The sequence below is a fragment of the Leptidea sinapis genome, chromosome 35 (genome assembly GCF_905404315.1).
Source record: "Leptidea sinapis chromosome 35, ilLepSina1.1, whole genome shotgun sequence".
Taxonomy (NCBI): domain Eukaryota; kingdom Metazoa; phylum Arthropoda; class Insecta; order Lepidoptera; family Pieridae; genus Leptidea; species Leptidea sinapis.
The window spans coordinates 1,796,892-1,823,137 of record NC_066299.1 but is presented as its reverse complement, the minus strand read 5'-3'; the positions used below and the strand labels follow the sequence as shown (position 1 = coordinate 1,823,137).

Genomic DNA, 26,246 nt, shown 5'->3' with positions numbered 1-26,246 from the left:
TTTAAATAATAAAACAGTATGAGCAACATTTTATTAATATATATATTGAGTGTGGTCATGTTGGTACAAACTTAAAATAGGTTCCTAACACTGATATAAAAAGGCGTACCACACATCGGTACATATTACGCGGGAGATACACAAGAGACAACTGATAAACAAATCACAAACTGGACGTGTAGTTTAAAGCCATACTTTTTTGGTTAGAAGAAATTGTAAAATATTCAGTTTATTGGGTTGATTTCGGCAAAAGGTGGAATAAAAAAAGAGGAACTCAAGCTTATCTGGGCATGGAAATATTTTTTTAACCATGACAAAGACGAAATAAGATAAAATATATTATTATCTGCCACCGGAAATACGTGTAGATCTTTAGAACAATCTTTACTCAAAAATTTCATTGCCAATGTTTATGGTAGCAGTAGACTTGGGGGATTAGATATCTATTTTATTAGTAAATATTATTCTCGAAGTCTGTATCTCGGCGTCTAAAGAATACCAGCGGTGAGAAGTAAAATTCCCAACATAATGTTGACTAGACACCATTTTTATTCTTTAGTGTCCATATTGTTATTAGTTATAAGATTTCTGTAAACTTTTTGAACCAAATAAACCTTTAAATTATTATTATTATTTAAAACAACGATTGCATTTTGTGCAACTAATGATCCGCCTTGCCGGGAATAGAAACAGTCTGTTATTGTTGACACTTCTGAGATTATATGTACAAAATGGTCAAGTAACTGTTAAACTGTTACTGCTATTATTACAGCTAACTGTTCAATAGCGCATCGCACATAAAGAGTTAAGCTCGCTAATATTTTAAAAGACGTCACTAGCTCAAAAGTACTAAGTACTTTAAATGCTCTGTTAGACAATGATGTGTAATTAATATTATTATAATTAAGAGTTCAAAACATAAACCAAGAAACACTATGTCTCCCTTCATCCTCCCGGTCCAACATTTATAAAGTTCATTTTCTTCTCCGACAACGTGCCAACAGCGGTCTACCGCCGGTCCGTCTTTCCGACACCCCGCTTCCCCGCAAACAGATGTTTGGGCATCTTGGTGCCGATGAACCTGTCGGCTTCTCCCTTCAATCCCATCTTCTTCGTCTTCTTGGAGATGGCCACGTGCGCCATATGTTTCGCTCGCTTTTGCATCTAAAACAAAAAGATTTTTTTTTTGTTTTATTATTTTCAACATTGACATGGGTTCATGATGCGAAAACGAATTATTTAAGTCTCGTTTAAATAATTGTCGCCATTCACAGGACATTAATATAATTAGATTAAATGAATAACTGCTGCTACAATAACATTCGAGAAGAACTAGGAGAGTTATAGTATCGATACTTCTGTGGAGATTGACAGTCTGAAGCCGAAGTTTGAATTCAATCTTTCGGTAGTGTGTGATTCAGTACCACCATAGACAAACACTATATGTTCCACTGCTACTGAACCTTCATAAAGCGTGGTTCTCACTCTCCGAGTACACTTGTATCGAGCGCTATTATCGAGGTACTAGACTTAAGACGTCACCGCTTTGCGTTCGTGTTCATGTGAACGAGGCTGTACAAGTCAATACATTGTTGCAGACAGTTACCGCGTCAAAACCGTGTTGACAGTACATAATCACGAGTGACAGTCAAGGCATGGTCGCAATGCAATGTGAATGCTGTAATTGCAACTTAAACATTTCTACTTAACAAGTCACGGCGACCGCACGCTGACCGTATACATGTGAAAATATACGCGGCTCTATTCATACGGATACAATCAGATTATTCTAGAAGAACAAAATGGCGTCATTGAAGTAAAAATTCACTTTGAAGCCCGCTGAGTTTCTTGCACCAGTTCCACCAGGCACATTTTTTCGAATGGGTAGAATGGAGTTTTTGACTTAATAAATGATATCATATCCTATTTTGAATGAAAATATTTGAATTTGAAAAAATATTTTGAGCACCCAGTTGAAATAATCAAACCATGTAATTGCGGGTTTAAAATATTTCATCTGCTTTCCTTCTCTTTTATGATATTGTATTTCTGACATTAACCCATTCGTCACCACTCCCATATCTTATAGCAACCAATCAGTTGTTGTCATATTCAGATATTACTTTATGTAAGGATACAAAGAGAACTCGGTCTCTGGATTTGGATATGCTTAAATATGAATCCGAATGTACTCCTACACTATCTATCTCATACGAGTGCACTTGTTTCGAGTGTACTCCTAACACAGTATCAGGTCTAAGGCTGACATCTATAGGGCGTACTAAGACTTTACTTACGTAAAGTTAGCTCAGTTTAAGCTAAGCGTAAACTTTGATTACATTTATATAATCAATTGACAACTGAAATTATGCTAAACTTAAGGTAAGACAGCCCAATTCAAGAGCCAAGTTTGCATTTTATCATACTGATATAAGTGTTACGTAAGTAAAGTCTGAGCAAAGTCTAAGTACGCTGTATAGATGTCAGCCTTAGTCCTCATACTGTGTGAGGAGTACACTCGGAACAAGTGCACCCGTATGAGATAGAAAGTCTTGAAGTACATCCGGATGCATATCATAAGTAAGGTTTATGTTGTCCGTGTGTACTGACCGCCACATCCTTGACGCCCTGCGTGTCCCGAGCCGGCCGTGACACGGAGCGGGACTCGACACGCGCGCGCTTGGCCGGCACGGACAGCGAGCGCGAGCGGGACCGGGACTTGGTGAAGTTGGCTTCCTTGGTGTCCGACATGTCCACTCCTGGAACCAGAACCGCATATTAATGACGACGCAACTCAATATGAAATACTACTGGCCCAAGCCGGCTAGGTTGACATTGACTCATTCTTGTAATAGTTATGCAACTGTTGTGAATACCTAATTATCAACAGTTGCATACAAGACTTTATCTACACCCATGATATGAATCCTCTATAAAAGATTCTGAAACAGTTAGCTTACTGCTAACATTAAAAAAGCCAGTCCTAGTAACAATTACATCATCTAAACGAGTGTTGTAATGTTGTACTGAATTTCATTACAACACTCGTTTGGATGATATAATTAATGGTTATTAGGACATTAGGTGTTTTAATTTTGGCAATAAGCTAACAACAATAATGTTGTTGCAATAGAGGATTTATAGTATGGGTGTAGATAAATATATTTTCAATACACTTGCTCGTAAAGTGAGCCTTATTACATCGTACTTAGGACCATAAACCGAAGTATGTGTGTTATACTTCGGTTATTGTTGTTGTAATAGAGGTGCGTGCATATTACACACTAGTGTGTAATAGAATTATTCCTACAAAGTTTTAAACTTTACTACAAATTATATTAGAGTAAACAGAGCATTTTCAATTGAACCGGGTACTTAATTCAATTTTGGTTTTGTAACAGCAAAGAGATTTTTAGAAAAAATGTGTCCCTAATTAAGACAAATAAATTATTATTATCAAAGTATTTATCATTCACAATAATTTGTTATACAATAATATATGTTTTTTATCACTAAAATTATAATTTTGAAGTAATTGCTATATGTCTTCAATCACCTTACATTTGGGGCAAAAAAAACTTGCGCACCATTTCCCATAATTTTAATTTTTTTTTTAACGATTTATGTAATATATGTTTGTTTATTCCTCGCAAGTTTGTTGATAAAGTGCGTATGAAATGTAATAAAATATGTTCGCATCTCTGAATCCACGCGGCATCTGTTCTAGATGTGTTTTCATACAGGGTAGAGCTTGCCTGTGTATAAAGTGAAAATTACATTTTACTTAATGCATATAAATCTATGCGCAATACTACTTATGAGAATTTAGTCTGCCTATTTTTTTTTGTGGAATAGGGGACAAACTAGTGTAAGGGTCACGTGGTGTGAAGTGATCACCGCCGCACACATTCTCTTGCAACAATCACAATGACACGCGTTTTAATCCTTTAAAAGTGTTTTATTTAAATGTGTAACAGCTACGTTAATCAAAGAATATACCATTTTAACTTAATAACCTAACCTGATGTCAAATTTTTGTTCTTTCTTCAAAACACATAATATTTAAAACATTTTTCGCCGTTTCTCGTGGATTCGGATCAGTAATTATAAAAATAGCACGGGCTCGCAACTTTAGTATTACGTAACCCGTGTTACGTAAGCGTATGATAACTGACAAAAACGGCACAGCACTACACTGAAGGCGCGCGAGGCGAGGCGTGCGGAGATGCTCTTTACTCCAGACCCCAACTGCATTCAACTCGCGCGTAAACTGTAGTTCACACCCCGCTTTGAAGAGCATGTAAGTGTTGATGTGGTGTGAGTGGTGTCGTGGTGTCGTGGTGTCGTGGTGGTGTATGTTACCCAGTTGCTCCATCTGGTGCCGCAGGCCGGCGGCGCTGCGGTCGCGGTCCCGCGCGCGGCTGGTGCGCGGCATCACGGGCTTGGTGGACTGCTTCACCAGCCGCGACTCGTCCTTCAGCACCGCCTTCTTGTTGCTGCAAACACGTCACACTATTAGACAATCTATACAGGTGGCGACTAGAAGGTCATCACAGCGTCACTTTTTTTTGCTATGTGCTTCCCCGGGGCATAAAAACCATAGGGAAGTCCCAGGCCTACTATGCCCAAAAGGTGTCATAAGAGGCCACTAAGGGGATTTACCAGTGGAAGACTTCTTATCACAGGATGCCGACTAGATTATGGGTACTTGTGGTGAATTGTGAAGGTGTAATTGATGTGTAAGCATTATTGTGTTTCGGTCTGAAGGGCGCGGTAGCTAGTGAAACTACTGGGCAAATGAGACTTAACATCTTATGTCTCAACGTGAGCTCGTCAATTGTAGTGCCGCTCAGATCTTCTAGGTATTTCAAGAATCCTGAGTTGCTCTGCATTGTTATAGGCAGGTCGTATCAATTACCTTCAGCTGCATGTTCTGATCGTCTCGTCCGTTATTGCCATAAAAAAAATCTACCGTCTAGTAGTTTCCTGAATCCTGAATGAAGAGTCCTGAGTGGAATATCATTGTGGTAGATGCGTATCACGATCTGATGAACGTGTTGCGCGTCTCATCAGCTATAACACTTAGAAAAAGCATAGAGTTAACCACAACCCCAACACTATGAATGCAGTCAAAGCCATAGACCCATCTGGTTCGGTAACCTAAAAAGAAAGTGTAACATATAACAACACTCTCACTATCATGACATGGATTTTAACCGATTGCGATTATATTGATAAACAATGCACAGCACAATGGTGGGGCATTTCCAATCGGTCATCGGTTGGGAGCGCACGTCCCCGAGTGCACTTCTACTTACTAAACATTGTAAACAGTACAGAATGTGACAGCTTCGTGTCACGCTCGGCTAAGTGCCATCAGCCACTCACCGTATCTGGACAGCCAGCTCCCTGATCTCCCGCATAGTTTCGTCCAGCTCTATCTTGGGCGTGGCGTACATGCCACCCGCCACACGAAGTTCCTCCTCACGCTCCAGCTCATCCAGTTTCTTCAACAAAATAATAATTTCAAAACATAATTCATAATAAAAATATACATAGATTGAAGAACACCTCTTTTTGTTAAGTCGGTTGAAACTAACTATTTTAAGTCATACAAATTTTATTTATACCAAAATTTACGAACGATGCGGGACTGGGACCTTTAACCTCAGAAGTTAGGGATATCACTTTGTAACCCTGATAGTCTATGCAAAATGTCATGATTGTCGGTCCACAGAGGCGTTTATAATTGTAGTGTATTGACATCTAGTCTGAACTGAGTATGTGTTAACAATCATTGTCACTGTCATAACAGCGACAGTGCCATTAACCGTGTGATGTTGAGTGCTTTATAAGGAGTGCACAGTACAGCGGAAGGCCAGTTCTAATCGGCTATTGGTTGCGTGCGGACGTCTCCGGGTGCAGTGCTACATAGTAAAGATTAGTTGTGTCACTCGTGAGCAAACGAGGAACATTACAATAACGTTAGGATACATATGGACCGCAGTTGTACATACGTCGAATATTTCCGGGTCGATGTAGTCGGCAATGTTGTGTCCCTCCCAGAACTCTGGGATGGGGTCGTGTCTCTCCTCCTCTGCTATTTCCGAGTAGTTCTTCTGCAAGTCTGTAATAACATGCGTTGTTATTATCAAGCGGTAGCCGTGATGAATACCTCAAATTAAAACAATTTATATTTTCTATTTGTGCAGCATAAATATTCAAGATTCTTTACAACTCTAGGCTTAATTAATATCTATATACATTTAACATCGGATTCTATAATTACTTATAAAATTAAAGGTAAAGAAATGCCTCTGTAACCTTGACAAGAACAGGCAACCAAAGAAAGAAGAAACTCAGCGGACTTAGCAAAATTGAGGCTATAGGCGTACAATTTTTTTTTATCAGTTATGATGGTATTATTGTTCTTTACACCCGCGTATAGGTACAGCAAGTATTTTGACCGAGCCACTCTCTTTAACTATTTTGATTTAGGGAACTTTACTGGTTTCATGGCATAGGCATGTCCCGTGTATGAACAAGCACCAAGCTTCAAAATCTTCTATGATGATAGGCGAAAGAGTTCTGGCGGTAATCTTAATTTCCGTACAAAACTGTGAAAACGTCGAAAGATATTAAGGTTTGAGACACTAACACAAAGTGAAATACAAATCGCGAGTGTAAGACGTAGCTTGCACACTAAAGTTATAATCCTGGCCTGTTTTCATTGGTTGTCTACCAGCAAGAGGCTCTATCTATACGTATAAGTTATGGAAGCTTTTTATGATGTAACAAAATTTCTGAAGGTAGAAACCTTCAGAAATTTTGTTACATCATAAAAAGAAACATACATAAAATTTATTTTACATTACCTTCTTTAAATGAAAAGCGTGTATTATGTCGAGACGGATAAATATGACTTTAAGAAAAATCACTTTAATCGATCTATGAAAACACGGTCCGAGTAGTCGCAGAACTATATCCACAGTTGACGGAAGAAATCGGCTGACGGAAGCCGGCTCTAGTGCGTAAACTACCATAGAAATAGTTCTACAACTACTCCGGGTTATGTTTTCGCGGAAACGGATCGGACGTAGTGCGAAAGCGCTCAAGGTTAGACAAATGGGAATTTTAATTTGCAGATTCACAAGAGGATGCATCTTTTGAGGTAATATGCTGACATCTACCTCCGAAATAAATAAAACGCTTAAATAATAGACATAATCTCACCGAGCACGTAGTCATCACCCTCTTCGAGCTCGATCTCTCTCTCCAGCTTTCTCTTCCTGTTCTCTTTCTCGATCATTTTCTCTCTCTTCTTCAGGACGGATTCGGGTATAACGGGTGGGCGAGTCTTGCCGTCGCGGGGGGCGGGCATCGCCACGTGCAAACGGTTTAGAATACCATCCACCTGGGGAAGATTTTATGAGTCATAAATATTTTTATAGCAAAGCTTATGAGTCACAATTATTATAACGATAAATGTTGAGTTTGTTGCTAATCTATATATATAAAAATGAATTGCTGTTCATTAGTCCCGCTAAAACTCGAGAAAACTCGACCGATTTATCTAATTTTGGTCTTGAATTATTTGTGGAAGTCCAGAGAAGGTTTAAAAGATGAATAAATATGAAAATGCACGGAATTAAATTAAAACAACAATTTTGTTTTTCCTTTGATGTGTCCGTTCAGAAATCAGAAAGAATAGTTTAAAATGAATAACAAATTAGAATTTTTACATCTTTCCAACTTTCTCAGCAGGTAAAATATAAACCTAATTTTAACTTTAATAATATTTTTTTATATTTCTATTAAAAACTAGACTATACTACACTAAGTCAATTCAATTCAATCAGTCACGCGCAACGGTCGTGCGCGGTCATGTATTTTATTAGTTAGTACGTGTGTGACTGTATACGTGCCTACCGAAACATTAGTTAAATTTTATTGTTAAAAAAAAATGACGAGTCTTTGCAGTAGCTGTAAAGTAATAATAAATGAGTTATTAGCTTACATTCTGTGTAAACGGTGCCTTATGGATGAAGTTGGTCTTATACAAGTTTGTTTATCGGGTTTCAAGGAATCCGATATCGAAAGTGCAAAGTTAGTTCTCCATGAGGCTACCAAACAGAGGATAACCAGGAAAAGAGAGGGGGATCAAAAGAAGACGCTGAAAGAGATCGTGAGAATCCTTAAGGAAACAGATCCTGAAGATCTGCCCATCTTTGTGGCGAAGGACCTGCACCGACTTCCCCCTGTGACATTTGATCACGTTGATGCCACAGCGTTACTAAAGGATCTGTTGATTTTGAAACAAGACGTGAACACTATTAAAACCAACTACGTGACGTCATCTGATTTGGACGAGTTTAAAACCCAATTTCAATCGAATAATCTAAACGAAAACCAGAAGTTGAGGGTAGACGAAAAATTATCTACGAGGCCGCCGCCGGAGATATCGAAACCGGTCGGAGTTACAACGCCCGCTGCCCCCGCCCCTCCGTCAAGCCGCTACCCCGCCCCGCTGTCACCGCCGTCATCGCCACATCATAGCCAAAACTCCACGGCCGCCGCCTCTGCTACGCTACACAAGGGTGGTAAACAAAAGGATAAAAGGCAAGTTACTCTTATTACTAGTAGCCCCAACTCCGAAAGCCTTACGAGCTTTTTTGACAGAGAAGGCGGTTTCAAGACCGTTATTAACAAGAAAAGACACAGGAAAAATAAACCTAACAACAAGACACTTACTATATCGCAGGGATCTATAAAAAGAGTTGGGACAGCAGTTTTAGCATCGAGCAATATTAAGGTGGCGCCACGACTGTCATACATCTACGCGTCCAGGTTCGATTCCCAAACCACCGACAATAATATTATTGATTTTCTACCAAAAAACAACGTTGAGCCTGTAAGGGTTGAAAAGTTGATTCAATTCAAAAAGTCTGACTTCTCATCGTTCAAAATCACAGTAAATAAGTCGGAAGAAAATACCTTATTGTCAGCTGATATTTGGCCAGTAGGTATAGAGTTCAGGCTATTCCAATTTAGACCTAAACGCTATTACCGCTCGATCGTTTGTTCCGCTAATCAGCCCTCTACACTGATAGGCTTTGAGAATACAGCCGTAAACAAAAATGACTAGTGTAAAAATGATCTCATTCAATTGCCGATCGGTCAAACGTTCCTGCCAGCATATTCGTGATCTATGTAGTGAATATCAGGTTATCGCGATACAGGAGCACTGGCTCCTACCTGATGATCTTGACTTCCTGAACACTATTGATGACAAGTTTGGAGCGTATGGTGTGTCCGCGGCCGATACGACGAGTGGTGTTCTCAAGGGTCGACCCTACGGAGGCGTCGCCATACTATGGAGAAACGATATTTTCCCTACAGTCAACCATATCGACTGTGGTAACCCACGTGTGGCAGCAGTCCGCTTAGAACTCGCGCGTCGCAGTATCATAGTGGTCTCAGTGTACATGCCCACAGAGGCCGCGGACAACCTACCTATGTTTACCGAATGCTTAGGAGTAATTAGTGCAGTGATCGCGTCACATGATGACGTAGAAAGTGTCATATGTCTCGGGGATTTTAATGGTGATGTGTCACATAAAAATAGCTTATTTGGTCGTGAATTAGTTGCCTATTGCGAGGAGGAAGACTGGACTTGTGCGGCTGTGAGTACACTAGGTGTTACGTCAGGTACATACACGTACCTCAGCGACGCGCATGGCACGACTAGCTGGATCGACCACGTCGTAGTAACGAGTGCTGCCCTGCGCGCGCTCAGGGGCGTGCGTGTACTCAATAATGTATATTGGTCGGATCATTTTCCTTTAGCTGTTGAATTCGATTTTGACGTAATTGTACCAAAAAGTGTTATTTTAAATAAAATACTTGTTAATAAAATTCAATGGGGATATAGGACCTCAGACCAGCAGTGTAATTATACCGAATTATGTAGTCAATATCTAGATAACTATAAATATAATAATTTACCGTGTTATGGTACTTGTTGTAACATGCGTGATCACCACCAGTATATAGATTCGTTATATGCTAGCATGATTGAATGTATGACTAGGGCTGCCACTGACACCTACGCAGGAGGAACAAAAACCAGGAAAAAGACAGTGGTGGGCTGGAATAGACATGTGAGGGAGTCCCATGCCAGGGCCAGACAGTCATTTCTGATTTGGAATCGGCATGGACGTCCTTCTCATGGAGATATTTATGAAGAAATGGCTAATTCTAGAAAAACATTTAAGCAAAAATTAAAATGGTGCCAATCCAATCAGGACAAAATTAAAATGGACATAATTGCAACCTTTAGACGAAATAATGACTTTGGAAAATTTTGGAAGGAAACGAATAAATTAAAGCCTAAATGTAGTACTCCTGTGTCGGTGGGTGGTTTACACCACCATAAAGATATAGCAAACTTATTTGTAAATACATTCCGTGTAGACTGCCCCTTAATCGGCGCATGCCCTACCGCTGAGTCACACCCCGACTCGTACACGCTACACGTGTCAGTTGACGAGGTGGCGCGGTGCGTGCGTGACATGCAGCGTGGCAAGTCCCCGGGCCACGACCACCTCAGTGTGGAGCATGTGCTATACGGTGGCCCGAGCCTCTTTGAGATAATGGCTACATTATACAATTCATGTATCGATCATAGCTATCTCCCTGTAAATATGATGAAAACGAATGTAATACCGATCGTTAAAAACAGAGCTGGTGACGTCTCCGACCCTAAAAACTACCGCCCTATTTCTCTCACAACAATATTTTCAAAAAATTTTGAGAGATTGTTAATATCCCACTTAAATTGCAATATCAAATTACACTGCGGTCAGTTTGGTTTTCGTAGCGGTTTATCAACAGACTTAGCCATTTTTGCCTTAAAAAGTACTGTTAACTATTATCTCACTCGGGAAACATCCGTATATGGATGTTTCCTGTATCTGAGCAAAGCAATCGATACTATTAATTACAATATTTTGTGGAATAAACTGCGAGCTACCAAAGTACCTAGCAGGATAGTGGATTTGTTACAGTTTTGGTATACAAACCAAATTAACCAAGTAAAATGGCAAAATGATTTTTCCGATACCTATCGGTTAAATTGCGGCGTTAGGCAGGTCTGAAGTCACCGATTCTATTTAACATCTATGTAAATGAACTGATCGGGGAACTGAGCAGTGCTAGGGCAGGCTGCCAGATTGGAGGCGTCAGCGTTAACAATCTGAGCTACGCTGATGACATGGCTCTGCTCAGTCCCTCGGTCTGCGGCTTGCGTAGCTTTATTGTCATTTGTGAAAAATATGCGGAAAAACATGGATTATTGTATAATGTGTCTAAAACTAAAGTTATGATATTTAAATTCAAAAAAGGTCCAGAAAATGTACTGCCTATAAAACTATGTGGCTCCGAACTGCAATATGTGACTAAGTTTAAATATCTAGGACATGTACTAAGTGAGACGATGAAAGATAATGAGGACCTAGAGAGACAGAGACGGTCACTGGCAGCAAAAAGCAATATGCTGGCTAGGCGTTTCGCCCGCTGTTCCCGACAAGTAAAGGTCACCCTGTTCAAAGCCTACTGCCAGGCACTCTACACCTCTCAGCTCTGGTACAATTACACCAAAGCCACCTTTGACGCTCTCAGAGTGCAATATAACAATGCGTTTCGGTCTCTACTGGGGTTGCCATGGAGGTGTAGCGCGTCGGGTATGTTTGCGATGCACAGGGTTGACGATTTTTATGCTGTAATGCGTAGGGCTAGAGCGGGATTTCTGACGAGATTATATAATAATCGTAAAAATTGTATATTGAAAACGGTAAAACATTACCACCGAAATATACCAAAATTTTTTCATATATAATAATGTTATTTTTAATATTTTTAATTTTCCATTTGTAATTTTAATTTATACTTTTTAATTCTAATTTATATAAATTTTCTTTTTACTAATTAATGTTATCTAATTAAGTAATGTTGTATACCTTTTTTAATGCAAAATTGGCTATGGATGATATAATCTGTCCGAAATAAAATATTTTTATTTTATTTTATTTTAATGCAAGTATATTTATTCATATGCGGATATGATAAGCACCTATTGAAAGTCAAAAACTACCACCTATTCGAAAAAGTATGCCCCAGATCTGAGAAGACCGGGCGTAAGAAATTCAGCCGGCTTTTTTTCACACGAAATAAGATTACAATGCAATATCGTACAATAAAACTTATTATTTAATAGCCTGAGGGTGGTCGCTCCATTCCCAATCTGTGGTATGATTAAAGAAATTAATTTATGTTGTAAGTAGTACCTTTACAAATACTCCGCCTGGTATTCTCTTCCCACGATGGCTTAAGACTGAGTCACGATAGAATTTGTTATGAGAGTATGCTCTCACATCTATCGCAACTCGACAGAATTGTTTCAGTCGAAACTAGTTTGAGAACAGTCATCGCAACTGATGACGTATTCTTAGACCAATCACGTGACCCAGCTGTCACGGGAAGAGAATACCAGGCGGAGTAAATTATTATACCGCGGTGACAGCGTCTCTGGGCGAGTAAGTATGAAATATTTAAACAGCGCGGAAACGAAAATTTTCGAAACCACTCGCTTGATTTTATTGAAACAAATTATAGTTTATTTCTAGGCGTGCATTATACTTATTGATGAAAAACCACAAACAAATATTTTTATTCGTAGGATGTACGAGGGGTGTCCAATAAATAGTGAAAACAACAAAAAATTAAACACTATCTGGTAAATTTAGTATATTAGAAAAAGATATTTAGTTTTTTAGAAATGGAAGTGTCTTCCTTTTTAGGTTGTCGGAGCGAGGTCAAGATTTATAGGAGAATAAGGGTCCAACACTACTGTATTCTATAGTTGTAAGCTGCTGCGCTGAATTTAAACGTGGAAGAACATCGATATAAGTTAACCCTCGCTCGGGTACAATGATAGTGACTGTGAATTGTGGTTGCCCAACAATGATAGTGACTGTGAATTGTGGTTGCCCAACAATGATAGTGACTGTGAATTGTGGTTGCCCAACAATGATAGTGACTGTTCACAATTCATTGTGATCGCTCTACAATGATAGTGACTGTGAATTGTGATCGATCTACAATGATAGTGACTGTGAATTGTGGCCACTCAACAACGTTAGTCACTGTGAATTGTGGTCGCTCTACAATGATAGTGACTGTGAACTGTGATCGCTCTACAATCATAGTGACTGTGAATTGTGGTCGCCCTACAATCATAGTGACTATGAGTTGTGGTCGCCCTTGAATGATAGTGGCTGTGAGTTGTGGTCGCCCTACAATGATAGTGACTGTCAATTGTGATCGCTCTACAATGATAGTGACTGTCAATTTTGGCCGCTCAACAACGATAGTGACTGTCAATTTTGGCCGCTCAACAATGATAGGGACTGTGAATTATAGTCCCCCTACAATGATAGTGACTGTGAATTGTTTTCGCTCTATAATGATAGTGACTGTGAATTGTATTATTAATCTAACTAAGAATTGACTAAATCTTATTGAATTGATGTGCGACAAGCGGACACTGCTTGAAAGCCTACATTTCATAGTTAGAGGCCAATGAATCGACGATTAAGCATTGGTTGTCCTACTGAAGTTTAGACTGTTCGTGAGTTGGTTGGTTATATTGTCGTTAGAATATCCACCGAGTATGCTTCCCCGAGGCATACAAAAAATAGGAAAGTCCCAGGCCCAAGGGTGTCGTAAGAGGCGAATAAGGGCATTTACCAGTGGGAGGCTTCTTTGCAAAAGATGCCGGCTAGATTATGGGAACCACAACGCTGTCTTTTTCTGCCGTGAAGCAGAAATGTGTTTGGGTCTGAAGGGCGCCGTCGCTAGTGATATTACTGGGCAAATGAGACTGAACATCTTAAAATTTTTAAGTTTTTCAAGAATCCTGAGCGGTACTGTATTGTAATGGGCAGGATGTATCAGTTAACATCAGCTGAACGTCCCAAGTCGCGTCCCTTATTGCCATAAAAAAAGGATCGCGGCCGTACTATCCTAATCCAGACCGGGGTCTCGTCTAATACAATATACCTTCTTGGTGCGACACTTCTCGGTGACGCGGTGCCCCAGCAGTCGCTCGCAGGCCTCTATCTTGACCTCCTGCACGCCTGCGCCCGTCATGGTGGACGTACGCATCACCGGCACCGTGCGGAGCTCTGAGTTGCCGTCCGCACTGCAGGATCATAACAATACTTATCAGGTCAATGGTGGCTAATGCAGACCGTACTTTTATAACCACGAAACTCATAGTATTTTAAACGATATCAACAAGAATTCTAGATACTAATATAAAAAATTAATTAAATGCCTTTTTGCGCCCATAATCTTGTTTATTTCTAAGTTAAGAGGTCAATTATGGGGCAATGCGGTTAAGATTAATACAATTTATCTGTTGCAGATGATATTAATAATATCTTCTCCTGGTCCAAGAGAACCATTAAGAATTAAAATTATCATGTTGACTATAGTCCGACAACTTCGTGCGCGACCATCCCATGGGCCACGGGGTTACACACGCGACGGTGGCAGGGACGGGGTACGAAGATGTCAGCGGGTAGCGGGTTACAGCAGTCTCACGCGTTGCTCTACTATATACCACTGGACTGGCGGCTGCCAAAGTGCTTTTGTGCCTGTTTGATATTCGCCATTTTGGCCCTGTTGTCCATGTAGCGATAGTCTGCGGTACTAAAACTATTGAAGACAACCTCAGCAAACATCGATAGATTGTGGGAAATTATTTACCAAAAAAAATTGTGAACTTTATTACGTTGATTGTTGACGTATAAATAACACGAAAAACGAACGAAGTTAATTCAAAATAATTCAGAGTATTGTACGTTCCTTTGCAGCCATTTGCATTATACGCCAAAATTAGTTCTCTGGACACTCGCGAGTGGCGCTTCAAATATGAACAAAAAAAATGCTGGCAAACATACGGAACAGCCCGTCCAGTGGTATTTATACATGTCAGTGATAATTATTGAAGCTTCATATGATTATCAAAATGTTAACACCAGGAACAAGTAGAAACATGAAAAACCCATATCTCAGCTAGGTCAAGTATGACGAATATGAAAACTCCATATAACTCACTTAACTATATTCCCCTTGGCGCAGTTAGCCTCCAACTCCTGGATGAGAAGGCGCTTCTGCTCCGTCAGGTCTTCAGGCGTGACCACGTCCATCTTGTTGAGGACCACGATCAGTGGCTTGTTGTTGAACAGCGGTTTTATGCTCTCGAAGAGGGATATCTGTAGTGAGACGTCGAGTTACGACAAACTATTTAATAGGTAAGGTCCAATTTAAAAGCTAATGTCTATTTGGTTTGAATACATCAAATATTTTGTCTTGAAGTTTTACTATTCTTAAAATAAATAAATGAAAAAATATTAATGTTTCTGATTATAGTTATATTAGATTATGTAAAAAATATATATAATATGTTCCCGACCCAGAAACACAATATTTTTGCGGTAATATATATAGTCAGCGAGTTAACGGGTACTGACATTTTGACTAACTTACAAGTATACCTTCGCTATAAACACTTGATACTTTGGTTTGGTTGGGAAGAATCAAACCCAAGTATCAATTGTTACAAGTTAATCATCAATAAGTCATCAAATAAACAATATAGTGTAATATATACTTGACTTAATAAGCTTCCTAACTGTATTTTTATTAACTTGTTTTCAAAAAAAATCAAACATCTTTTTTCGAAAGGATGACCATTTCGATCTTTTTCGTAAGTTTCGTAATGGGCCTAGAAGTCGTCTAGGAGCTAGACCAGTCACAATACCGGGTCGCGGCACCGCGCTGCGGCCATGTCCACCCTTGCTTGTGACAGCTTACAGAAACCCCTAATATCAATGTGTAAATAACGGTAGCGGAGAAAAGTAACTGATAGAAATTATATTTTTATACTACCCTCATCTCGGCAAGATGACTTTCAACGCCTGCCAGCTCGTGCGATCGTCGCACGGTTGCATCCAACAAAAACGACGAGGGGCCAAAACATCATGAAATTCGTGTGACGCAACTTATGATTCCGAAATACAGGTTCCTCCTAGTTTGTCTCCGGATGATAAAACTCTCTAGTTCATACTATAGTTTGTTCATAACATTTATTTGTTTTTAAATTATAATAAGCACTTTTGTGAAAGAAATAAATCGATATTATGATATCAAGAACGATTAGTTTTCGTAATTTAGGTTCAAATTATTATCTTATTTAGCCCAAAATACTAAAAAGTAAGATTTATTGCCGGCTTTTAAGCTGCGAGTCACTTAAAAAGAAAATCCACAAACCTGCTCCTCGATACTGTGGCCGCACTGCTCGGACGGGTCTATGAAGTACAGCACGGCAGCCCTGAGATGCGCCAGGGCTGTCACCGCCTGCATCTCGATCACGTTGCGCTCTTCAAGCGGGTGGTCCAAGATCCCGGGAGTGTCGATCACCTGCACATCAGATCACAATATGAGAAGCAGTAGGAACAAGTTATTCACCGCCACACCACATTCTCTTGTCGCTTTTTTGTTGAAGGTCGCAACGACCTGGAAGCACCGCGCGAATCCTCGAACATCCGTTCATTCCATAGTTTGGTGGTATGTTGTTGAATGTTTCTTGACAACCGCACTGTGGAGGGACACCACACATCTATATAGTGAATATGATATATTATGGCGTGTATATTATTATCAATCTGTCTGGAACACTCCCTTGTGTTCTCCTTCCGTACCAATTAATCAATATGTACTGTCACGAACGCAACGAAATGGTAGGGAGAAACTCAGAGGGAATTTTTTCTCGTTTCAGAATTCGGCGAGTGAACATCTCCTGAGGATGCTCATCTACGTTAGCGACTAACCCGATCAGTCGGTCTGGGGCTCAGCAAGGGCCGATTATTCTGTGGAGGACGCCCCCTAACTACCAAGTGCCTACTACCCACCTAATACCAGTGGGAAGCTCCTTTGCATAGGATGCCGGCTAGATTATGGGTACCACAACGGCGCCTATTTCTGCCATGAAGCAGTAATGTGTAAGCATTACTGTGTTTCGGTCTGAAGGGCGCCGTATCTAGTGAAATTACAGGGCATATGAGACTTGACATCTTATGTCTCAAGGTGACGAGCGCAATTGTGGTGCCGCTCAGAGTTTTTGGGTTTTTTAAGAATCCTGAGCGGCACTGCATTGTAATGGGCAGGGCGCATCAATTATCATCAGTAGAACGTCCTGCTCGTCTCGTCCCTAATAAAAAAAAAGAATAACTCTTAACCGTGGACTAACAAGTCTTTGGCGAATAAACACTTAAAATAACTCATAATATTTACATAGAAACTAATTAATTAAAGCGGCTAAACTCACGTCCATTAGGTGTTGGTACCAACGAGTTTCAGACTTATCGGAGGTGAGTTCGCGGTCGCGCCCTGTCGTACACTACGTGAATAACCAGTTGGTAAGCCTATTGCAAATATTTTAAATGTTACCAACCTGCCATCTCAGGTATTTATAGTCTGTATGTCCGACGTAGAGACTCTTTGTTGTGAAAGCATACGGCTGTACTTCCACATCGGCGCGGGTGATCTGAAAATAACCAAAATGTAAACAACACAGTCTTAAAATTGTCAATGTCGTATCTGTGGTAACATAGTTACAATTAATATTTTATAACACGTTATAAATAACTAAATTATGGGGTATAACAATATTTTCATTGGTTAAATTTAATACCTTCTTTATAACAATATTGGTTCTTTAAGGGTTCTTGTTTTCTTACGCCAAAGAAGAATTACTTAATTAGTCTTCTACTTAAGTACACACATACTTTTTTTATATAGATATTAAAGAAAACTTAAAGAATAGCACTTACTTTATTGATGAAACTGGACTTGCCAACATTTGGAAAACCACAAATGATGATTGTTCTGGTGTATGGATCTATGGACGGCAGCCGGGCTAAATGTTGACGAACCTGCAATATAACAATTACATTTAGATCATTTATGGGGTGTGCAATATTGTAATATTTTGCAGTTGGTAACGGACAGTCCAGTGATTCTCACATTGTCCTGCCATGACCCGGTATTGGTATTGGTAAAGGGCTCCTGTTTCCGCAATTAGACCGCTTAGTTGGATCCATTTTGCGTGCAGTGTTAGCCAGTCATTCCAACCAGCCCAGCTTCTTCCAGAAGTTCAGAACATTCCTGGGGTGTTCGCAGACTTCCTGGAGCGACCTTATATTTACTAAGGTTTTCACCCGTTGGTTGGCCACCCCAGCACATTCCAGGATTACATGAGTGACCGTTTCATCCTCGGTTAGACAGCCACTGCACCTAGGACTGCCGTAACGCCGATTGTAAATAGGTGCTTGTTCAGTGATGTGTGACCCGTTAGGGTGCCGACCATGATTCGGATGTCGTGTCTATTTAGGCTAATAAGTCGACGTGTCAGTTTGGGCGATAGTGCAGGAATCGCCTTTTTCGACTGTCTACAGCCTTAGACATTTGTCTATCGGGTTCTGTGTAGGTTGTTGGTGAGAGAGCGTATCCATGGCCGCATTTGGCTGAAGGGTAGCGGCAGGACGGGCCCTAGGCCAGCCACTTGGATCTCCGCCCCCGCCTTGCAAGTTCATCCGCTGCATCGTTCCCCAACGAACCGCTGTGTCCTTTGATCCATTGCAGAGTTACCCAGTTGTTAGGGGCAGCTCGTTCTAAGGATCGGTGACACTCGTATATCAGCGCTGACTTATAGGTGTTGCTCCTCAGCGCAGTCAGTACCACCATACTATCGCCACGACCCGGTAATTTTCACACTGCCCCTTTGTGCCACTGTATATTTTTAAACCCAAGCAAAGAATATGTAATAAATAGTACAAAAGCAGAAGTCTCATTCCACAAAAGCAATTAAAGAAATAGGGCCTCTTGCGTCCACACCATAAGGTATAAATTCGGATCGCACAGCGCTATTAACCTACATTTATGTTCACCTAGAAGTTACCTCTCTTTATATCGCGTGACTCTTTACCTCTTCTGACTACATTAGAGTTGTCTTCTTTACCTAAAACTGTACCTACCTAGTATAGTCATCTTATAGCTCAGTTTTTTCTATAATATAAATAGATATATAAGCGTAATTTAAAATAAATATTATTTCGTTGTCAAACGTATATTCGTAGCAGATAGATATCAAACCTACTTAGTATAGGAAATAAGTATAGATAGACACATTAAATAAGATTGTTTCAGTGTCTTTAGGAAGCTTATTTTTTTTTAATTTGCATGACCTTTTACATTATGCTTTCCTTTATTTATGTCTCTCCATTTTTTTCGGATCGGTCAGTTACATAGGTGACACTCGTGAGCCCTTACTAGATAGCCACACTGGCGTGGCCGCGTAGCTACTTACTATTTCGATACCTACACGGGGAGTGAGAGAGGCCTTAACCAAGCTCCAGTTCCATTAGGTAAAATAATACACATTTATTAATAGTAAAAAGGTGTCATTAGTAGTACATACTTTGTGTTGCTTTTTTTTTACTAGAGAATCCAAGTTTTATCCTAAGGTCTGGTACCGCTTCAAGTCAGTTTTTATATTTATTTTAAGGTGAACTAGTGCTGTAAACCCAGCTGTGACAAAAGGCATTAAACAAGTTATAACTAGATGGGCTAATTTTGTGTATTCTAGACGACAAGAAATCGGCCAGTGCTTCCGAATATTTACGATGCGTCGATCGATAGAAAGTACTCGTAATATTTATAAAACAAGGCGGTTATGTTGCGACCCGGCATTTCAATTAGATGCTACCGGGTCGCGAACAGGCAAATGGGAATCGCTGGGACAGACTATCCATTGCTTGGTCAAAAGACATACTTGCCCACTAATGTGGAGTACATTACCTTTCTCGAAAGTACAAAAAGCTTTTCTTAGGTACCTTTACATACGTTTTCACTGAGACTACCCCTCTACGTATCCCACGAAATTTCTTGTGAGTACATTTAAAGGGTACACCTCCCTCGAGGTTAGCCGAAAGCGACAGCAGCTGACAGTTACGCGCAAAGTTCTCAGAGATTAGATTAGATGCGCTGAGTTTCCATGATGAGCTATGTAGAATCTTTGCACCGGACAATGATTCTTCGAGGCGCAGGCATAGATTGTTCGCGAGTCCGGCATATCGTACTGTGGCTCGCGCCAACTCACCTTTACAGAGGTCTCTCTCTGCTCTCAACGCTCTTCTCGAAGCTAGCCTTGCTTGTGATATTTTTGCGGATGGATGGCAGAGGATTTTAACAGAGTGCTTGCGTTTTTGTGAAAGGAATGGACGGTATTCGGATGTTTATGTATTAGTTAATGACAGTAAATTTTGTATATTTTATTTACTATTATTTGTGTATATATTAATACGGTTTATTTGTAATTAATTACTTACTTTAATATTGTAACAATGGTTTAAAAATAGTTATTTATGCAACTGTTGTGTAATAAGGGGTATTAAAACACGAATGTGGATTTATAATAGTATCACATGAGTGTTTTAATAGGTACTTAATTATCAACTGTTGCATGCAAGACTTTATCTGCACCCAGAATATGAATCCTCTAAAAGATTCTGGAACAGTTAGCTTACTGCTAACATTACAACACCAGTCCTAGTAGTAACCTAATATCATTCATTACTGATTAAGTATATACAAATAAACTAAGTATAAATGAAACAATTATTTATTTTAGTAGTAATTTACATTTTGTATAGTGCAATAATTAAAATTCACCCGAATATAATAGTCTTTTACAGCGTTTAAAATGAATCGCTCATTTTTTGTAAACAAAACAAAAAATATATATCGAAGAGAAAAAAGGCGGTGATTCGAATAACCTACTTTATTTTACGGCGCGCGACGTTCTGGTAGTGTGGAACGCGCGTAAACGAAAATGTTCTTTTTTTGAAATTCATACAGATACCACGCATCGAGCAATAAGAATGTGGCTGTCTGTTGAAACTCTTTGCGCATGAAGGAATCGAAAAAAAACATAGGAGTGTTGTTATAAAATTCAGTACAACATTACAACACTCGTTTGGATGATGTAATGATTATTAAGAACATTGGGTGTTTTAATGTTGGCAATAAGCTAACTGTTTCAGAATCTTTAATAGAGGATTTAAGCCATGGGTGTAGATAAATATATATTACACTATTTTTCAATCTTGAGCATTATAGGAAATTGACTTGAGATGTCGCTGTTCAAATGTAAACGGGTTTTATTTTTGAGTGATTTCCCTTTCTACTGGGATTACACATATTGTATATACATACAAAAAAAAAAGAGATACATACACGGAAATGGATACCCATTTCCGTGTATGTATCTCTTGGTTTCAGATTGATAAGCGTAGTATAACGCATTGTTCTATAAAAAACAAAATAGGGAAAAAATATTTTATATGCGACACATAGTTCCCGAAGTATTAAGATATTTGGCTAGTCGATGTTGTGAAGTCACACTGTACCTACCCATTACGCTGAGAATGGGAGAGGGCTTCTGACGTCACGCGGGTAATTCACGACGTTTTAAATATGGAATTACGCTGCAATGGAAATTATAGTAACTTCAAAAGTACTTGTTTAATCTTTTTAATGATAAATCTTTGTAAGATTTAATGTTGGTGTTGTTGAAAAAGTATTTAAATGGAAATTTAATAATTTCGGAACACATACTGTTCAAATTTAATAAATTTCTAAATGTATAATTGCAAAATATGTGACATCACAATTGGTAAGGGGGCTCTGAAATATACTGGAAGGCTCTTTTGCACAGGATGCCGACTAGATTATGGGTACCACAACGGCGCCTATTTCTGCCGTGAAGCTGTAATGTGTATGCATTACTGTGTTTCTGTCTGAAGGGCGCCGTGGCTAGTAAAATTACTGGGCAAATGAGACTTAACATCTTCATCAACTATCTCAAGGTGACGAGCGCAGTTGTAGTGCCACTCAGAATTTTAGATTTTTTCAAGAATTCTGAGCGACACTGCATTGTAATGGGCAGGGCGTATCAGTTACTATCAACTAAACGTTCTGCTCGTCTCGTCCCGTATTATTGTAAAAAAAAAGTGACCAGCATGAACGGTGGAGGGGTAAAAAATCATTAAATTCATGTGACGTATTTTTGTGGGTGGTCCTTAAGGTACTCTAAATCCTGAAAGTCATATCACAGTGTGAATTAAATGGAATACCTGTTCAAGATATGTCAGATTAGCAGCCTGTCGTTTCATGATCGTAGCCATCCGACCCAATGCAGCCCTCTTCAGTTGTTTACATCGGTACAGTGAGTCACCAAACTTGAGGAGACGAACATAGTCTTTTGCCACACTGGAATCAAATAATACCTGATAAAGTCTGATGCACAAGCACTGAAGGATCACATTGAAATATTAAATCACGAGAAAAATACAGAGGTTTTTAACTTATTTAGAATTAATATTCTTGAATCATAAAAGTTTCTAATTGTGATTATTTATGATCTGAAAATGTACGTACGTACGGAATTTAAGAGATGGATTTTTGGACCCAACATCAATGAAAATATTCGAATTTATCAAACAGCTTGAAAATACTTATAAAGTAGTAATTAATATCACTGCAGCTTCACTTAAAAACATTGTTATTTATGTTGCAAAGTGATTTTTGCAAATACTATTTCAATAATTAGTAAATATTACAAAAAAAAAAATACATAATTCACCTCATTCTATCCTGAATGACCTGTAAGAAATCTAGTAGCCGTGTGCTAACATACGTCTTATGCGATCACATAAGGGTGATTTAATTGTTATTTCCTAAATATAATTTGTTTGTTTAAAAATTTCTAAATTAACATTATTTACTCAAAATTTCAGAATTATTTTTTTACAATTAAGGTTAGATAGCTCTACCCGTCTGTTCGTGTAGTGTCACCATTATAGCTCCACACTGTATACACAATTACTCTTTTGTAAGTGATTCCTTGTACTTATGGGTTAATATAACAAATTATTGCAAAGATTTGGAGATCATCAATGGACATACCAAAATTTGATTAGCCTAGCGGTAACACTAGTGGGGTATTATGAGTGTCAGAGGTAGGAGTAATTCCATAATTTGTTAAAATTTTGATATATATAATAAATATTTTACCTTTTCAATCACATCCAAAATAATATTTTTTTTATGGAAACAGAGGAAAAACTAGTGTACAAGTCACTTGGTGTTAAGTTTACATCGCCACCCACAATATTCTCTTGCAACACCAGCGGAATCACAAGAGTGTTGACGGCATTTAACATGTCACATAATGAACAACTATATTAACAGATTCTGGGATAGATTTTATATGTGTATTTTCCTTTTCCTTAGCTATTTCACTTGATTCCTGAATCCAACTTTCAGTTTTGCACTAAAAGCCTCTAATTTAAATAGCATTCATGTGCCCTTTAAGAAATTTTGTTTTTTTTTTTTTATCCAATAAAAAATAATACACAAACAGAAACCTTTAAATACTATAGTAAAAATTGTAAAACAATCAAGATATTTCATTTTATGACAATAAGGGATGATACGAGACAAGCAGGACATTCAGCTAATGGTAATTGATACACCATGACCATTACAATGCAGTGACACTCAGGATTCTTGAAAAACCCAATAATTGTGAGCAGCACTACAATTGAGACATAAGGTGTTAAGTCTCATTTGCCCAGTAATTTCACTAGCTATGACACCCTTCAGACCGAAACACAATAATGCTTAAACATTACTGCTTCACAGCAGAAATAGGCACCATTGTGGTATCCATAATCTAGCCAGCATCCTGTGCAAAGGAGCCTCCCACAAATGATAAATTCTGACATGACATAAAAATATAATAATTAAAAATACCAATATGTGTACAAAATAATTCAAAATGAAAGGTTGTTGTTTTTCCTTTTAATAACATACTTATCAATAAGATGTCTGGCTGTATTTAACTGTCCCAGACCAAGTTTGTAATGATCCTTGTCATAGAGAACATTCATTAGATCGGCATAGAAAGGGTGGACATCATCCAATTTCGGAAATTCCTAGAAAAATAATGTCATTTTTAGTGCCCATTTTGGAATTGGTCATCCAGTTAAAATCAACATATAGAAGAGATGTGCAACATATCACTGAAAAGAAATACATTATCTTTTGGCTCTATGATATAAATCTCTCTTTTATATCTTGCTCAGAACAAGATAGTACAGAGTAACCTAACTGTTTAATTCATAGGGCCAAACGAGTCTAGAGTGGACCTTACAGAGTTATGATAGTATAACCATTAGAACTGTATGCAATACGATTCATAGGGTAACATTGTTTACTCTAGCTCTCTGAGAGGACAGATGATTTTCATTTTGGTTTTATTTATTTATTCAGCCACTTACCTGAATAATACGAGATAATCTGTCGTGGAAGTTTTGTTGCGTATATTTAACTTTCCTAATATAAAACGCACGAATTCTTGTTATCTTGTAGTTTTTGTGGATGACTGTTGGAGTTTTCCGCTGAGTTTTTGATAGAATTATATCGATAAAGTCCTGAAATTACAGAGCTGTGTGAAATATAAATATCATACGAGGTTATGTTTACAAATTGTAAGAAAAACAATATTAATAATAGTACTGTGCATTTCTATAATATCTTACCTTGGCTGTGGGGACCACAGCAATCTTTTTAAAGTTATATAAACTCATTTTTGTTTGTTTTTGTAGCTATTTTTGTAATAAATAACTACGTGAGCTCTACACGTAAACACGTGAGAACTTAAAAAGAACATACCTATGTGTCAACTGTCTTTTTTCCCTTGATTGCACAGTATGTTACTGACAACTTGACAAATGCTAATATCACTAATTCATGTCAAATTTTGTGTCAGTTTTTGTTATAAGATTTTGTGTGGATTTATAAGAGTCCAATTATTCTCAAATACGAGAATCTTTGAAGGAGTGGTATGAACTCAATATTAACATAGTTTAAGCATGATTCCCGGTCACGTGGGCATCTCTGGTAATGAATATGCAGATGCCTGTGCTAGATCAGCTGCTCATTCAGGTTCCTTTCAGTATTCTGAAATATTCATTCATGACTTGTACCCTGACACCCAAGATGTATGAGAGTTGTTCAAACATTTGGCAAGTTTCCAAAACTTCTAAAGGAAAATTTTATGGAGAACTCCAACCTGAAATTCCCCAAAAATCTTGTTTCTCAAAATGTAGGATACATAATGAAACAATAATCTCAACTATATTATGCCGCTTACGTTTAAACCACGCCTGCACTCCAATTTTTCTAGCTAAACTTAGAATAAGAGATCATTCCCTATGTGATTGTGGCCTTGATGAGGGAAACATGGATCATTTGTCCTGCAGGTGTCCCTTAAGGCAATCTTCTCTGTACAATTATATACCCGCTAAAGTTCCCCGCCAACCTCCATTAAATGTCTCCTCTCCCTAGTTTACACTGTTTTTGTAAATATTTTGTGTAAATATATTAAAATAAATAAGATTAAGTTGTAAATATCATTAAGTACTTATATTAATTATTAAATAATAATAATAATAATAGTGACACACTTTTTACACAAATTATCTTGCCCCAAATTAAGCAAATATAGCCTGTGTTATGGGTTACAAGACAACGATATATTTAATACAATATACTTACTTAAATATACATAAACTCATATAAACATACATGAATACATTTTAAACATCCATGACTCGGAAACAAACATCCATATTCATAATATAAATACTTGCACCTACCGGGATTCGAACCCGGGACCTTTAGCTTAGTAGGTAGAATCGCTAACCACTCGGCTATACAGGTCGTCAAATTAATACATTAATAAATTAATAATAATTTAAGTAATTTTAACTGTGTATGTTATTTATAGTCTAACAGCATGAATATTATATTTTGTTTCAGATATTATAAGAAAATAAAACTTTGTGTAATCTTAACACTATCATTACCGTTAAACTTAGGAGACACATACGCAAAGCTCGGTAGTTTAATGGCCTATAGACTTGCATCCCGTGCCTCTAAATAAATAAATAAAAAAAAAATGCATTTCATTTCACAAAGGATCTTAGTTACCAGGT

General features: G+C 38.4%; 1 protein-coding gene across 1 annotated transcript; it reads right to left on the bottom strand.

The window, feature by feature from the left end:
• Positions 1-24,953, bottom strand: LOC126975384 (nucleolar GTP-binding protein 1). The gene is made up of 15 exons (XM_050823257.1): positions 24,789-24,953; positions 24,528-24,680; positions 24,061-24,182; positions 22,320-22,455; positions 17,958-18,059; positions 17,579-17,671; positions 16,396-16,545; positions 15,181-15,338; positions 14,119-14,260; positions 7,234-7,414; positions 6,018-6,127; positions 5,389-5,507; positions 4,363-4,496; positions 2,611-2,759; positions 1-1,164 (listed from the first exon to the last, which is right to left on the bottom strand). The coding sequence occupies exons 1-15, from the start codon at positions 24,834-24,836 to the stop codon at positions 1,009-1,011; spliced, it is 1,953 nt and encodes a 650-aa protein (XP_050679214.1). The 5' UTR covers positions 24,837-24,953; the 3' UTR covers positions 1-1,008.
• Positions 24,954-26,246: the final 1,293 nt, after the last annotated feature.